The following is a 17,987-nucleotide window of genomic DNA, read 5'->3' on the forward strand; positions in this document are numbered from 1 at the left end:
CCACTTCCTTTTCAGCCAATCGGTCCAACAGTAAACATGTTAACTTCCCCTTAAAACTCATAAACCCTTTACGGACTTCCCATTATCATGTGTGATAGTAAGAGGGGGAAAATAGATACATTTTGTACAGAAGATCTGTCACAATGGTGATTACCAAAGCTATTTAAAGGCCCTGGAAACGTAAATGGAATATTTAAAATGCACATAGATTTTTGTTGAAGCTTGATTACACATTTAATTTTGATATTCTGAGTGAAAATAAACATCTTTATTTTCCAGTTCAGAGTATTTCTCAGGATTGTGTGGGTGTGGCAGCTAACTTTTTGATTGACAGGTCAAGAGAGAGTTCACAGCCTGCATGTTTGAGCCGTCAGACTCCAAATCTAAAGACATAAAAACTCCAGAATCTGAAAATGATTCATTTCAAATGGTTTTTGAGTGCTGAGTTACAAAATACTTCAGAATCAGGACTTATTAGTTTTATCACTTGGTAATCTCCAGGGCATTAGGACCATGGGACACCCGGAGCAGCGGAGGATGAAGTATAGTATGTGCATGCAGAGGAGAGGAGCTTGGCTCCGGATGTCAGACAAAGCGGTTTGACAAAACTCAGAGCTGTTTGGGGAAAGTTAGAGAACCTTTCCTGGGGGATGTGAGTGGAGCATATGCGGGACTGCTTTAGCCACTTGGCTCAACTCAATCGCGTCCCAAAATTTCCCCAAATCTACCACTGTTAGGGAAAGAAGAGAATGACAACAAGCTGTTATCTTCACCTGTGGATGTGCAGACAGGGACTCACGAGCATAGCGGCACAAAAAAAAGAAAGCTATACAGATAGATTACAGGCAGTACGTGATTAGCTAACAAGCTAACAGTTAAGGCAACACTGAGGGGAGCTGGCTGAGACATCAGGAGAGACAGTCTGAGAAGGAGCAGAGTAGTTTTGTTGAACATGTGTGCACATGACTCAGTGTTCCATTTCTGATTAGTTGGATATTTATTGCGTAATAAAAATCTGGTTAAACCAGCCCCCTGAAAACCCAGTGTGAAAATGTGTTATAAAAAAGGTATTGAACATATCTGAAAATTGATCAAAATTTAGTTCTAATATTTTTACATAGTTTTTAGTATTTAGATATGGTCTGAAATATTATAGGTAGAATGTTTTTGTTGATTTGGGTTCCCAGGGCCTTTCGGGTTGTTCAAATGCAAATGTTTTTGTCAAAGCAGATGTGCAGCTAGCTTTCAACGGTGAAAAAAAAAGTCGATTAACTTAATAGTTTAGCCTCTCTAAATTATATACAGTCGGCAAATTTGTTGTTAAAGTTTTAAAAAACACCAGTTTCACCCTCTCGAATATGAATATTAGCTGATTTTAAGTATATGATATAAGGCATTTAAAGTGTCAACCACAGACTGTATAAAAAAAATTATGCAGTATCCGTGATGTCACCCATCTGTTCCTGAGCGTTGTTTTAAAGCAAATCATCAGTGGGTGCCATATTGGAAATGCTGAAACTTGTGAGCTAGTGTGAGGTACAGAGGTGGGCCTTTAGCATTTTTACTAACAGCTACAGGATGCCTGCCTGTCAATCAAATCAGCCATGACCTTATTTGAGTGAAACTCGTAAGTCTAATACCTTCAAAAGTATTAAAAAAAAAATTCCCCCCTTGTACAGTGTGTGCCAAAAGAGAAATGAGCTACTCAGACTTAAGCCGTTTTTTGAACCAGGCTGTAAACGTGTATTATTGCTGCAAATATCGTCTTTTTTGGAATGGGCAATTATTTACGGGGTTTACGGTGTTTCAGCAACCAGCCTCAAGGGAATGCTCAATGAACTGCAGTTTTTAGCACTTCTGCAGAGACTCCATATTTTAATAGTGGAGGTTGCTGCTTGGTGTCAACCTTTGCATAAGGATGTTGTAATGGTCTACACAATAGAAAAGAAAAAATGCAAAGTTATCATCAATGATGACTGGTAAAGGAATGAATCTGTTAGCAGTCAAATAAATATTGTGATAGTAAAATTGTTAGATTCAACAGGGGTTAATTTCAGCACTCGATAACTTGACTGTTTAAATTATTTTTATCAATGTCAGACTTAAACTTCTTTCAAATTAAAAGGTTTTACCTGCTTATTTGGTTAGACGTTTAAGTTAATCTGTCCATAACGATGCACTGTAACAATACAAAACTAAAAGTGCCTGAAAACAGCCATCTGCAAAAGTGCCACCACATAACTGAACCATGTCCTTAACTTTATAAATGTAGATTTACTTTGTGAGCCCTTTCAGTTGGCTGTAGAGGCCATACATTTCAGGGAACATAACCCATTTTGAAAACAGCAGCAGAGGCTAACCCATAATATTCTTTTTCTCTCCAGCTAAACCAAAGAAGTAGTGATGAGGAATGGTTTACAACAGTCTAAATGCAGCTCTGACGAAACCCATACTTAAGTAAAGTGAGAGTCGGACAGTGAACACCCATTCTAAGGTCAAGGTCCCAATTGTGGGGGAACAGATCAGGCTGTCCTCTTCTACTGATTCTGTACTTACATTAGTGTCTGGATAGCTGTCTGACTGTAAAACAATCTGAAGCAAGAAATCTTTAGTTTCTATCCATGACCTAAATCCAGTTATCAGGCAGGTGTTCATTAAATATCCATTATAAAATTCAGCCATTAAGGACAGAAACCAACCAAATAAAAGTATAACTAGAATGACATTTTGAACATTTATGAGCAGCTCAACTAAAAATCACTGTTTTATTGTTGATTTTACACTGTGTTAAAAAGGCCACATTATCGCTGTACAATGTGTTTCATTGAACTTCAACATTTTGACAGATTTGCTTGAAAAACGCAGAGATTTAAAGATCAGGCCAGATATGATTCATATACTTCAGCAGTAGACCTCTATATTAAATTATTACCTAAGACCCAACATCAAGACAGGATACGATCCAGACCCCTCTTACTGACAGGACCCTATGTTATCTCAACTTAATCCAACATGAGCATTGCACCTCGCAGTATTTAGCTACTTACAGTGTCAAAGAAAACCATCCTTTTAACAGGCAGAAACCTCGAGCAGAACCAGACTCATGTTAGACAGCCATCTGCCACAACCAAGATGGGGTGGAAAGAGGGATAGAGGAGAATAAGAGAGAGAGAGAGAGCAACTCAGCGACTCAGAGGAACCTACGAGACCTCTACTGGCTTGAGGGAGACATCGGAAGTGAGTCTGTCTGCGTGCTTCTGCCCTCCATACTTGAACTCACAGGATGAAAGTCTTTGAAAATGACCAGCATTTGAGCCTGGTTGTAGAGTCTTAGGAACCCAAGACACCCAGATGATGTAATACAGATGAAGAGAAAAATTTGGCCTATCATGTCAGAACTACAAGTGTAGGTTAATATTTTAAGAAATTAAAAGAAAGACCACTAAAAATGAACAGTGATTGTAAAATCATTATTCAAAACCGTCACAGTGGTATCCAAATGAAAAACTCATAAGAGCTATTTTAAGACTGGTGCATTTACCCAGCATGCTGCTTTGAGTGTTACACTAATCCATTTTCATATTGGTCACATTGGCATCTACCCCCCCTCCCCAACTCTGCAGTACCAGCCCCCTCTTCACATGCACACACATACGTAGTGTTCATGTCAGACATGATTGATTAATGGTGGTTTACCTCTAAATAACAGGTGATTAAAAATAATGGTCTGCTCTGTGTATTTGTCAATCTGTGATAACTCCCAGATGAGACTGAGTGGTTCTTATGAAGAATTAGTGACACTAAAGTAATCTGAACATGACCATACCTTAATCTGGCTTTTTGGGAAAGGAACAAGGCAAATGACTCAAGGGTAAAAGCAATCAGGCCCATAAAAAGTTATTCAGATAACCTTGGTCACACCAAATAAATACATTTCAAGGTCATCTATAATAACAATAACAAAGAGGGGTACAACAGAGAAGGACAACAAGAAGATATGCTTAACACAAATTTTTGTGAACATGGTTAAAATCTCTGAAAAATGTCATCAAGAAAATGTTTTAATGGGATTATTTACAGTTAAGCTGAAGTGTTATTAGAACATATTGATTCATCTGTTTTCTAATCCGAAATGACATTACACGGATCGAGAAATGCAGTGAGAAAACTGTTGTTTAATTCCCTTTTTTTTTTCTTTTTTTTTTTTTTTTCACATGGAGAAAAGGTCCTCCCAGGCTACATAAAAACACACTGGCAGTAGCCCTCTGAAGTGTTATCAGCCTGTAATCAGACAGCCAGTGTGAAAACTATTCTTCCAGACAAATGGTAACCTACTCCCATATTCCTGCTTTGGACAAGTCTCAACATAACACTAGCAAAGCAGCCAGGAGAAGACGCAGGGAACAATGTATGCAGCTTTTACCCTGCTCAGCAGGTCATCTCACATGAACGTAAGTTCAGGTGTAAAATACCTTTAAAAATGTTGGCACAACACTTTATACGAGTAGCTTCTAAAAAAAAGCAGAAAGGTATTATTTATACAGATACATTTTACTTACTTTCTAACATGTTTTAACTAAATCTTCACGTGAAAAATATTCCAAGGACTAAATGACAGGGCCTAACCCACATTAAAGAATGGAGTCCCAGCACCGCTGTTTGCCAAATTGTCCTTTAGAATGCACTGTTGAGACTGTGACTGCATGTTTTGCGGTGTACAATTCATGCAGGTTATCACAGATATGGGGTTCAATGACCCTTTAGGCAGAAATCCAGACAGAAAGTCTGTCTGTTATTGAAGTACTCCAAGTGTCAAGCCAGGCTGAGTTCATCAGGTTCAAGCAGTGATGACACAAGACTGCTTTCATAAAAAAAAAGTAGAAGGAGACTTTTAGGAGACATCTGAGTCGTCACTTAAGCCGTGACTTTAGTTAAGCTTTTTGTGAAGCTGAAAAACTACAGCTACTAAGTCCCTCTTGATACAACAAGAGATTTTGGGAGACAGCACTGAGATGTTAGGAGCTACAAGAAAAGGTATTTTGAAATTTGACCCCAGTGTTTCCCCTACCATTATACTTGGGGGGCAGGGCGCCCCCCCAACAGGGGCAGCCGCCACCCTTGGAAGTTCAGTTATTTTCATTTTCTATATAGCGCCAAATCACAGCAGAAGTAATTCAGGGTTACCTCTCATAGATCAGGTCTTAAACTTGCTCTTTTATTAAACAGACCAAATATCCTTATGTTATCTTATTTACATGATGGGATGTCATTATGCTCATCTGCTCTCTGTATCGCATGGCTGAGTTCCGCCCCGATGCACACACAGAGACACAAACACGTGCGCTCACATACACACATCACAACACAATGACACGATACATGTTCATCAACAACTCATTTTTTCAAGACGAAAACGAGACTATGACAAGCTTAAGTGCATCAATGATAATACTAAGTCAGATGAAAACTTAAGAAGGACCGTTGGACATTAACAACTCATATTTTCCCCGCTGTGCGTCTAATCTTAAGAAATTAAAGCTATGCGTTCCTGTGACAGGCTGAGTTATTCTGAGGGGCTCAGTGTTAGCTTGGTCACTACCTGCAGCAGGTTTGCCGTGTGAACAAGTCTCCTCTTCATTGAGGGATTTTTACCCCCCGGTGTGCGTTAGTGACAAAGACACAACTGGGAGACGTCTGTTTAATATTTGATGTTTGCCGTTCTTGCCGCTCTCACCGTAAAAAGCTCTGCATCTACAGCTTGATTTATTCCAGTTTAGTGAAACATCAGACACATTTAGTAAGTTTGGATCAACTCCTTGTCATCACAGAGTGCCGTGAGCTGACTGTCACTGCAGGTGCAGTCAGGTACCGTCGTAAAAGTGCAATGCTGACCTGTATTTTGGGTTCATGGCATTTTTATTTGAATCAAGAGAATCAGATATAGTGGTCACATGAAGAAAGTTTTCTTTTGACTTTTTTGAGGCTAGATTATTTAATTGAGGATATTACAAAAGCAAAAGTGTTAAAAGAGTTAGATGTTGATGATTTTAAAACCCTGATACCGATATCTGATCGACTACATGAATTATCTAAAGATAGATAGATTGTTGTGGCAAAGTCTGGCTGACAACAGCCTAATGGGGTGTTCACACCAAACGCGAATATAATAATATGCACAAACGAATTACATGTAAAGTCAATGTAGAGACGCGAGTAGACGTGAGTAGTGGTCTGGCGGCGCAAATTGGGCGACATGATTCACGCGTACAGCGCGAATGATTCACGAGAGTTTAAATATCTGAACTCCAGCGAATCTATCGTGGTGCGATAGCCAATCAGCGTGCAGATCAGCCGGTGAGGTGTGGTGTGACGTATGGACCAGCGGAGATTCCCTCATCTGGAATATATGGGACACATTGATTATATTTCTGTATGTCTTCCCCAAACTCTGTGACTCTACCTGTTTTGATGGGATCAAGAATAAACAGGAGCTCATTGTGAGGACAGAAAGTGAGGAGGATTATGTGATGAGTTGTGAAAGACTTCGTCTGTCACTTGAATCCAGCTATGGGTTGTAGTAGGAAGTTATCTACCGTTTGCGTCTGGTGTGAACGCACCATAATAGTTGAGAATTGAAAATTCATTTCAGTCAGTGAAACATTAAGCCCCTAAAAAATGATTCTGAAGTTCTATGGGGGGGGGGGGTAAAAAAAAATTTAAATCACTGAGAGATAGATACTGAATTTGTCAGCCACTCAATTGTGCATCATTAATTTAGTGTCTGAAATGTACCAGCCACTTCAATGTTTTATATTCTATCAGCTCTGGGCTGATAGCAAGTGCTAACTTCTCATCCTCTGCAAGCAGCAAAGTGGCCCTGCTTGGTTTCACGAATTAACACATGGAAAACCTTTAGGTCAACTTTCATAGTCACGAACACTCCACAGCTCCTGCAGGCTCCACAAGTCAAGCCTGCTGCATCAACATTTTTCCCTTTTGTTGACATTTGAAAGGAACTTGTGGGCACGGGGAGCAATCCCATAGTATTCAATGAATAAGTGAGAAGAGTATACCCCAGTATGTTTGTGCACAAAAACAAGATAGGATATGCTCGGATCCCTCAACTTTGGTTTCCCCCTTTTTCAAATGTTTGCAACCAATTCTAAGAAATGTACTTTTACATAATGTTTGGGAATGCTTTTACAAGAGCACACTTATCTAAAGTGAAGGTATTAGATTCTTCTTTTCAGGATTTGACACTGTATACGGTTCTTACGCACTCAGGTCAAAACCAGCTGTGCAAAAGCTTCTTGGTTTTATCTTTTCTTTTTACCTCTATGTTCCTCGGGAGAGCTCTGTAAAAACCTGGCAGATTACAGGTTCTAAATTTTTGTTTAGGTTGGAAGAGTGAATCCCCCTGAAATATTTGGAAAAGGTGTGTACTCTGGCTGACCTTAATATGTCTTCTAAGAGACTCTGTGATAAAGGGTAACTAAACCCCTGAGTTTCCATGAACTGCACCTACCATGGAATTTCAAAAAATGCCTTCAGAACGTCAATGTATCAACATTGACCAGGCGGGGAGAAGACATGGCCTATTCACTATTTCGTGCCGTTACAATAAGCATACAAGTCGCAGCCATATGGATCATACAGTCAAACACAGATATCAGCAGAGTTAGGCTAAGAGCTCAAGCCCAGAACGTTTCTCAAAGCCCTAAATATTTTTGACTATTGATATAACTGTGTCAATTCCCCCAGTCTCACTGACTCCACAGACAAATCAATGGAGTAATGTTATTAATAAGGAAATATAGCCATCTGTTGTTATGTCCGAAGCGCCGCAGGGTAATCTGTAGCGAGCTGTTGTTGTGCAAATGATCACTGTATTACCACAGTGAGCATAACAGATAGCATGTTTATTAGCTTGAGGACTAATGAAATGAACGTTGAGATTTTAACCACAAAACCTCATCATCCAGCATCCACAGTGTGGATCGGCAGATCAGCAGCCAGTAAACTTGGGGCATTTGCTAAAAGTTAGTGAACTTGCTTGTAGCCGTTAGCTTGCACGCTACGTACGTCCACTAAGCTATTTTTAGAGCGACACAGACTATGTTAAGATTAAAATGGAAAAATCTAACAACCCAACTACTGCCAGGAACTGCCCACTATCTTCCTAAGTTTCTGGAAACTCACAACTCTCAAATATAATAAATCATTCCATGGTAACAGAATGATCCAGTCAATATCTGGCCATGCTGTTATCCTAGTCCACTTCACTCCTCCCAGTTTACGGAGCCGGGTGAAGTGTGTTCATGGGGTCCGGTGACAAACACATATACCAAATACGTCATTGTGCACTTGGTCAGCCGTTAGAAATATTTAATTGCAGTTGCAGGGTTTCAACATGTAGACGGCAGTCACTACGCATATTTACACAACTTGAGGAATTTAATACTTTATAATCAACTGCTGGGATCAAGACCCAAACTGATTATCAATACTATTTACTACTTGTATACATTTTCAGCTAGAAAAAGAGGTGTGGGGTTAAGTTACTCTTTAAACTAAGCAAAGAAGTACCACTTTATGTTCCAGGGTTAATATTTGAGTTTGCCTCTGTGTGTGTGTGTGTGTGTGTGTGTGTGTGTGTGTGTGTGTGTGTGTGTGTGTGTGTGTGTGTGTGTGTGTGTGTGTGTGTGTGTGCGCAAATGGTATATGGACGGTGTTTATCTAGTGCGTGTTTGTGTAGTCAATGTAAAGGTTTGGTTTTAAACAAATATGGAAGTCTACAGCACAGAAAAACAACATAACATGTTTAGAATAGTCAATCTGTCTATTTTTGGAAGGTCTTTTCATGGAATAGACTGACCAAAAAAACATTCAAGAACATTACCAGACTTGACAAATCACAAACAACCTTAGAAAACAACATATCTAAGGTTATTTAAGGTCTCAACCAACAGGGCTGTAGTGAGACTACCTCCTCTTAGCGATAAGGCACATGCAGAAAAGACCTATTCCAGCATTATTAGATTCCAATCAGGACACTTGAAGCTAATTTAGAAACTGCAGACTCAGATGAGGAAAGATGCCCGGAGGGATACACACAGAGATGGCACAAAGCTTGTTGTAAAAGAGCCTTGGACAACCTTTATCTATGCAACAAAAGTTAAGTGTGACATTTCTATTACATACTTGTATCCTCTGTGGTTCTGTCTCAAGTAACCCTTTTTATGTATTGTTAAATACAGTGCAGGTCAAGGAAGGGTGTCATGTTTTATTCTTAAGAGGCAGATACTGGTATTACGGGAAAAGGCTGAGAGAGAGAGCATTGTTAAGGAAGAAAAAAAGAGTCAGTGTTAGTCAAAAGGGAAAAAGCGTGTTACTACACATGGGCCATTGTCACAGTCTGTCTCTGCCTGGTACAAAGACTTCTCAGACTGCTCATTCTTTTGGCTTTAACACCTGTGTTAAGTAATCCAGGTAAAAAAAACAAAAACATAATTAGATATAAAAAAAAACTACAGAAGATAATAGACGTTAAAGGAGAAATCAATAAAAAGAAAGTGGGGATTATGTAAAAAACATCGGTCTGCTGCCATTATTTGTCCTCTGGAAGCAGAATGCTCCTTTAGTTTCACCCTCTGCGTCACCAGACTTAAAAAAAAATTCTTTACAGCTTCAGTGGAGATTTTTTTGTATGTTTATATTTTGGCACCCACTGTTGACAGAGATATACCTCATAGCTTTTTTGACGGCATTCAAAATGACAATTTAGGAATTGTCACTACTGTCGCTGATGACCTTGCTTGATGTTTAACGTCACTAGAGGCATCATTTTTAAACATCTGAGTCGCTGCCGTAGACGTCCTGCTGTTGTGGACGTTCCAGACTCCAGCTACTACCGACGTGCAGGACTCCGGCAGCAACAGCTACTACTACTACTACTACTACCCGTCCCATCAATTTCTCCCTCTCCCTCCTATTCTCCTCTATCCCTCTTTCCAACCCCAACTTGGTCGAGGCCGATTGCTGTTAAAAGGACGTTTTCCCTTGCCGCTGTTACTAGCTAAATACTGCAAGGTGCAATGCTACAACTACTATCCATCTCATCACTATCATCGCTCTCTCTCTCTTATTCTCTTCTATCATGAGTAACATGAGTCTGGTTCTGCTTGAGGTTTCTGCCTTTAAGAAGGAAGTTTTTCCTTGCCGCTGTAACTTGCCAAATACTACCAGGTTCAATGCTCATGGTGGATTAAGATGAGATAAGATTGAGTCCTGTCAGTTAGAGGGGACTGGATCATATCCTGTCTTGATGTTGGGTCTTTGTTAATAATCTAACAGAGTATGGTCTAGACCCGCTATGTTTGTAAAAGTGTCTTGAGATAACATTTGTTGTGATTTGGCGCTTCAAAAATAAAGATTGATTTATCTGTCAGTTTCATAGCCAGCTAAAAACTCCTCCAAGGGACTTTCGTATAAGTTGAAAAACTCCAAATCATGCAAAGGAAGTGCTGCAGGACTGTGTAGCCAACAGTATTTAATTTGATCATGTAAAACAATTCCATTTGGATAAGGAAAGGATTTGCAGAGGATAAGAGTCTTAGAGTCATTGTTTAAGTCATAACATTAAGACACGTATGTCTGTCAGTATTGGCTAAATCCACTCAAAAGAGGAAAGTGAGGAGAAGAGAGTGTTGGGAAATGAGTGGTTATGCCAGTCAGGGATTACTGCTGATGACCAGGCCAGAATGTACTCTCAGAAAACAGCAGGGCTATGAAACTTATCTCTTTAAGCAACCTTTGTAAAGCAACACTAAACAGGATAAGCCAGTTTCTCTTGCAAGTCAAATTATTATGATAAATTAGGATGCTATATTTAAATCACATGGGACTGGGTGTATCCTCAAGTTAATGCATGTAATATAAGAATGTAAACTGGAGTGTTAAATGAGGAATGACAACACTAGGAGCGGCTTGAATGTGCCAGCAATTAACATGCAGTTGTGTGGATAAAAGTAGGGCCTGAGAAAATAGTAGATCTTTGTAATAAACATTTATAAACTGATTAAATTTTGTTTTAGGACTAATAGGTAACTGTCGTGGTTATGACACATAATTAACAATTGCATCACACAGGGCAGAATGACGATATATAGCTGTATCACCATTTTGTCCCACCCCTGGTTAAGAGTCAGTTCTCAAGTACCAAGAACCATGAGCAGGAAAACCCCCTACATCAGAGAAGAACACAAAACACCACAAAATACAGTAAAATGCTTTTGTTTTCACTGTTTCATAATATTTTTAGTCACATATTTCCCCAAGGATTGATGAATATTCTTCGAGTTCAACCAGTGATTGTTTCACTCAGAGATTACCACAATGTCTTTTTGAGGTCACTCCACAACAAATCTCTCCATAACATTAATTTGAAGCACTTTGTCAACCATGTGTTTTAAAAAGTGATATACAAAGTCGAGGCAGATGTATGTCTAACGAGTCTGGTTCTGCTTGAGGTTTCTGCCTGTTAAAAGGAAGTTTTTCCTTGCTGCTGTAACTGGCTAAATACTGCGAAGTGCAATGCTTGTGCTGGATTAAGATGAGATAAGAACAAGTCCTGTCAGTAAGAGGGGACTGGATTGTATCCTGTCTTGATGTTGGGTCTTTGTTAATAATTTAACAGAGTACAGTCTAGTGCTGCTATGTTTGCAAAAGCGTCTTGAGATAACGTTTATTGTCATGTGGTGCTATACAAATAAAGATTGATTATTATTATTATTATTATTATCATTATTATTACTTTATATTTTTATATACATCTCACCAGGGACGTGTTCCAACTTGCAATTTTTGCGGCAGCAGGCGTTCCAGTGGAAAGGAGAAGGACAGTCAATAGGATGTAAAGTAGGGGTGCAACGGATCAAAAAACTCACGGTTCGGATCGTATCACGGATTTGAGTCACGAATCGGATCATTTTTCGGATCAACAAAAAAAAAGAAAAAAAGAAAGAAGACAAGACAAATACAACTTTGTCCCTCTATTTATTTTGTAAAACACTTTGCCCATTAAATAAAAACAACATTCAACTCAAAATTTACTGCATGTGCAAAGCACCCTATCTGTGGGCCCAGTCCTGCCTCATTCACTGCATTTCATGGCATGGCAAGTGAAGGAGCAGAGGAACTTCAAAAGTTTCACTCCATTCTTCTTTCATTTGCTGATTTTCACCGTCCACTTTTCTTTGAGCAGCAAACTGTGAACACACCGTTTTATTCTAGGGTCCTACAGTTGGCAAAGTGCCAACATGCGAACTGCTCCATAAACGAAAGTGAAAGTTAAACATTGCACTCGCAGCATTGGACTCTAAGTGACCCAGTAACAGCCTGTCTGCGTATCGTTGACATGGAGAAAAAAATCCTGGTAAACACGGGGTGACCCGACCAAAACACTGAGTGAAGGAGTAACAGTTCGGGGGCCACAAATAGGCGGCCGGATGCGGGCCGCGTATGGACGGCCTCTGGTCTAGTGGGTGTGCGACGGAATTTCATAACGTGGCTCAATCACATTCAGCATTCACTGTATTTCACAGGGAAACCAAAATGCTCCCATACATGTGACTTCCAAGATGCAGGAGGGTTATAATGTTCCTCTGCTCCTTCACTTGCCATGACTACCACTGCGCTTGACGAGTGAGTTGACGCGCAACCTTTTTTTCATCAACCGATCCGCGGACCACGTCCTTGGCCGAACCGTGGAGAGGCATCCGTACGCATCACGGATCAACGATGATCCGTTGCACCACTAATGTAAAGGAATTGTCGCTTCATGAAAATGATCCCCCTAAGCTTTCCTAGGGGGCTTCAGATACATGAGGTGTTTAAGGTTGTCTCAAGTGAGGTTTCATAAAATTTCAAAACACTGTCCGAGACAGGGAAAGGAACAAGTATCAGTTTGGGAGCAGGTGCATACAAAAAGCAAGCCCTGCTAGAATTACATGCTTCACAAAGTGGACTTAGGATGAGAGGTTGCATCATCAACTACTTGACTTTTATTCCTATTGTCCTCACTCCAAGAGGACATCAAAGAACCCCCAACTTGACTGACAAGTTAAAGTAAAGTTGGAGCCGTGATCATGTTTGCAGTTAGAGTATCACTAACTCTCCTGATCATAACGAGATTACATTACACGAGTTGTAGTTGTTAGGGTAAATAAATGCCCGCTGTACCCAGGCTGAGTTAGCCGTCTCTGCGGCTAATTGGGATTTTTAGGTATTCGAACTGCTACAAGTCTAACATTGCATTATTTTAGTTGCTAAGATGTCCTACTGACAAGAAGAAAGACCAAACTGACCATATGTCTACACATATGGCTGAAAGAGATTACATCAATTATTTTTCTCTTGTAAGGGGAACTGGTTATCCACTGTGTTTCCTGTCCTTCAAAGTACAGCTAGAAATGTGGTGAACAAGACAATGTAAGTGAGACTTGGTTTTAGAGTTTTGTTACTTTCTTAGTGTTTCTTTCTTTCAAGTAAAATGTCTTTTGGAGGTTTGACACAAAAGTGTTTACAATAGCTGATGTTATTATTATTATTATTATTATATTTTTATTTTATTGTATGCCTTATTCTTATGCCTTGTACAAAGAGGGCACAGTTTACCAAAGTCAAATTCCTTGTGTGTTCAAGCATACCTGGCCAATCAAGCTGATTCTGATTCTGAAAAGAACATCAGAAGTCTGCCATGTTACTACTGTGTCAGAAACTGGAAAGTCAAACATTCATTTCCCTACAACATTACTAATGGTTATCTTTCAGAAACATACATGATAGTGCTGTTATGTCTACTCACAAATTCACATGACAGTCACTCAAAAACACTGGCCGGTGCAGGGTTAGTGCAAGTGCCAGTGCTAAAAAGGTAGGTAGGCAAAGACCGTTGTGTCTAGATGTAGTAGCATCGCCTCAACATCTCTTACTATAGTGACCCTTTCTAGTCAATTACAAAAATGCGTCAACAGGTACACCAACTTACCATCTATGGTGAAAAGTTTTAACAAATTAGGGCTCACACATCTTGTTACAGTCATGGGGTTTATGTAGACCTAAATGCACTCCCCAATTGTGGGTCTGTCACCCTGATATGTGGCTGCCTCATAGGCTGTATAAAAAATGGATCTGTGACAGCACCCATCTGTTCCTATAGCTGTTTTGAAGCCAATCGGCAGCTGGAGCCATATTGGAAATGCAGAACACAACCAAACTTTGTTCAAGCTAGTGAGAGGTAAAGAGGCGGGCCTTTGGCCTTTTCGCTAACAGCTACAGGGTGCCCACCTGTCAATCAAGTCAGCCATGTCCTTATTGGCCAAAACTCATAAGTTTAATATCTCTGAAAATACTGAGTTATAAAAAAAACTCTCCCCCCTCCTTCTTACAGTGTGTGCTGATTGAGAAATGAGCTGGCCAGGCTGTAAACATGTTTATTATTGCTGCAAAGATCATCTTTTTCTAATGGGTGTGTATGTGGTTTCTGGCATTTCTGCAGCCAGCCAAGCGCACGTTTGTTGAACTGCCATTTTTAGCACTCCCGCATGGAAGTATATATTTCAAGCTCGGAGGTTGCCACTTGGGCTGCCTCTGCGTTCACAATCCCAGCTCCTTTACCAGGTACACAGACAGAAGCATTTCTCTTCAACGCAGACAGGGACTCTCAGTCTGTCACCCACACTTTCCAGATTGGTAATGAGACAAAAAAAATAGTGTGTATGTTACATGCCCTATTCCCTAGCTTCAACCGAGGACAATTTGAATGTAATGGGTGGTCAGCAGAGAGAAACATTTGGCCAGCTCAGCAGACTGCCAAAAGCAACTGAGCTGTTGCAGGAAACGACGGAGCTGACAAATTCTCATCCGTGTAGAGGCACAAGACTGAAGAAACGATGTAAAGGAAAACTAGGTGAAGCAGGCACTAACATCTGGCCAGATGTACATAAGTGTGAGATACAGGGTTATTCGAAAAAGAATACTAGAACCTGTTATGATCCGAAACGTACTGCTGGGGAGAAGGAATGCAATGCCAATAGATGCCAAAGACAGAAAAAGGCTACTTTGACAAGGCCAAGTACATACACATGGGGAGAGATTATCTTACTTAAGACACGTTCCTTAAACTATTGACATGCCAAAACATAGAAATATTGCTCTTATAATCTATTAAAACTTCTGCCACGGCCCACGATTACTTAATGACCTTTTAATACTTCGGTCTGAGTTTCAACGCTATCCACATACTTCTTGTGCAAATACAGGGTCAACCATGAAGCAGTAGCTTACTGACACAACAAGATGGAACAAGTTGCCATCCTTTTCATTACTCGGCTGTTCTCTTGTGCCTGCTGAAACAGAGTTAAGTCCATAATTATATACAATGACTTAACAGAGGGAAATAAACAAGATACTTAAAGACAAAACGGGACAGTGAAACAACCAACAGGGTGGAAAAATAATTAAAATGGCTATGAAATGATTGACAGCACAGCTTATCTTTCTGACTGTCCTTTTGTGACAGCAACAGAAAGCGGTTGTGACTTTTCCAACAGACTGAATATGGAGCCATGGCAAAGCTCACAGTCAGTCTGAGGTAGCTTTAGAGAATAATTGGTTGTTCGACCTCTGTTACCACTGCCTTGTCAGATGAGAAAGGACTGCTGTTAAAGCATTCCTGGAGAGGAGGTGTCCAAAACAAAGCACTGATTCCACTGTCTGGCACATCTTCAGAATCAGAATCAGCTTTATTGGCCAGGTATGCTTGAACACACAAGGAATTTGACTTAGGTAAACTGTGTTCTCTTTGTACAAGGCATAAGAATAAGACATACAAAATAAAAAATAAAAAATTTAATAACAATAACATCAGCTATAAATACAAAAGAACAACAAATAGGCATGACTAATATGTACAGGCTAAAATAATATGATGATAGTGCAGTGGTGAGTAGCAGAGGTAATTTTTACATTACATCTTGCTGCCAAATGCTCTATTGTCTATGAAATAAAAAGGATAGGGGGTTGCATAGAAGCAGGAGACGTTCCTTCTTTGTGTACGCAAATATAGAACCCTTCTAGGCAGCTCAGCCTCCATACAAGCCATGCTAGCATTAAGGGAGTATGGTAGTCATGCTTTACACCTAAAAAGGTGCAAAGCACCAGCTAAAGCCAGACATTATAAGCCATAATTAGCTTAACCCCTTATTCGAGCTTAGCACAGGGGTTGAATTAGACTGTCCAATTAAATTTTGGCTCTGCATCCACTCCTTATGCGGTCTGCTCTTTTTTGTTTCGCATAATGTATCACCTAGCAACAGTGCGTTGCTAGGATTGAGCAGCCTTGCCAGGAAGACGACTCCTCATCTCTTCGTGCCTTTTCACTCCGGTGACTCCCCTATTTCTCTCTCCTGTTGGTCAACAGCCCGGTTAAGCTCCCTGCTAAGCCGCTGTCGTGCATTTCCAAATCGTTACAGTCAAACGACTGACGTGGCAGACAACCACACGATTTCACAAAACTCTCTGAAGTTTTGTTGTACCATGCGGTCTCCTGTGGCACGGGGGCACAACACCGAGCAACTCATTTGACTTGTTTGGTATGTGAGCAAGTCAAATTATTACTCAGCAGGAGTTGGTTTACAGGCTGCGGGGCGCTGCTGTCAGTTTGTGTGTCAAGTTTCCAAAATATTTTCGACATTAAATTGCCGCGCCACTGATATCCGTTTTCCAAGTTGCCAGCGTTTGTTCTGTTCTCCGTGTATCACCGACAGCTACCGTGTTGCCTTCAAGTGTGCCTGGCGTCAACAGACGACTTGTAAAGTAACGCTAAGTAACATAAACACCGCTTGTTGTGTTAGCTCCTCATCGATGCTAGCTGGTTCTAGCCCAGTTAGCATTTTTTTAGCCAAAGTAGCGTCAGCTAACGCCTTCACGGTAATGGTTTCAATAACAGTATACTCACTTCTATGTCTGCCCGAACCCCACGACTGCTTGGCGATACTGGGGCTCCGTATAATTGCCCTTCCAGCGGATTTCAAAGCATCCATGTCGTAATCCAAAAGTGGGGCAAAGAGCCCAACAAGCGCCTCTGTGATTCTGTCGAAACACTTCAACTGCTTTAAAACAACCCTCTCTTGTCCAAACTTTGTTTCAGCTGTTTTTCCCCTCCTCCCTACTGTTAGCTTTCAATCGATGGTGAATTAACATGTTCGTCCCCCTGGGCGGCGTTATGTATGTAAATTAGCCGATTAATGTCCGTGACGCCCGTTTGTGAAATCACGCGAGTGAGGTTGTTGCAGTAGCAGCAGCAGTGTTTGCATCGCGGGCGGGCGGTGCTGTTGCTCCTGTGTATGCATGGTACTCCTTTACTCGCACCATGTCTTCTGTGGCAATTGATTTTGCAGTATCTATATCATAGGCTGTTTTCGGACCTCTTATGTATAATTTAGCCCCATGGCTTCTTCTTCATTAAACTTCCAATGAAAGGGCAGCGGACCACTGCACCTCTTAAGTACAACAAAAAAACCATGGCACATAATGTCTTACATGTGAGATAGTCAAAATTTGATATACAGTATGCTACTTTGTGATGTGAATTACTGTAGGTCAAAAAGCATTTTGTGGGGGAGAACAAGCCTGAAAGTAAAATGTATATAAAAACATATATAGCCTATATTTATAATTAAAAAACATTTTTTACAAAAGTTTTACTCTGTGGCAGGCCTCGTATTTTAACTTTTAAACCATACTAAACCCTGTTTCTGCTTACGTCACCAACCACTCATGAAAATGCCTTTAAGAAAATCTTGCTATACCAGATTTCTTAGTACATGGAAAAATTCAAGACACACCAAGCAACTCTGCATACTCAGTCAGGTGCATTCCTTTTGAATCACTGAAGCTGTGCTAGAACCCCGCTTCACTGAAAGGCT

At 40.3% G+C, this 17,987-nt stretch overlaps 1 protein-coding gene across 4 annotated transcripts in view; it reads right to left on the minus strand.

The window, feature by feature from the left end:
- The window catches only part of ldlrap1b (low density lipoprotein receptor adaptor protein 1b), a 39,471-nt gene extending 22,105 nt beyond the window's left edge, over positions 1-17,366 (minus strand). Inside the window, exon 1 of one of the 4 annotated variants that reach the window (XM_034675479.1) lies at positions 17,018-17,366. In XM_034675479.1, the coding sequence (XP_034531370.1) occupies positions 17,018-17,102 (85 nt within the window). In that variant the 5' untranslated portion in view covers positions 17,103-17,366. The remainder of the gene's footprint in view (positions 1-17,017) is intronic. The other 3 variants (XM_034675481.1, XM_034675482.1, XM_034675480.1) reach the window with 3 other exon arrangements.
- Positions 17,367-17,987: the final 621 nt, after the last annotated feature.

Source organism: Notolabrus celidotus, chromosome 22 (assembly GCF_009762535.1).
Source record: "Notolabrus celidotus isolate fNotCel1 chromosome 22, fNotCel1.pri, whole genome shotgun sequence".
Taxonomy (NCBI): Eukaryota; Metazoa; Chordata; class Actinopteri; order Labriformes; family Labridae; genus Notolabrus; species Notolabrus celidotus.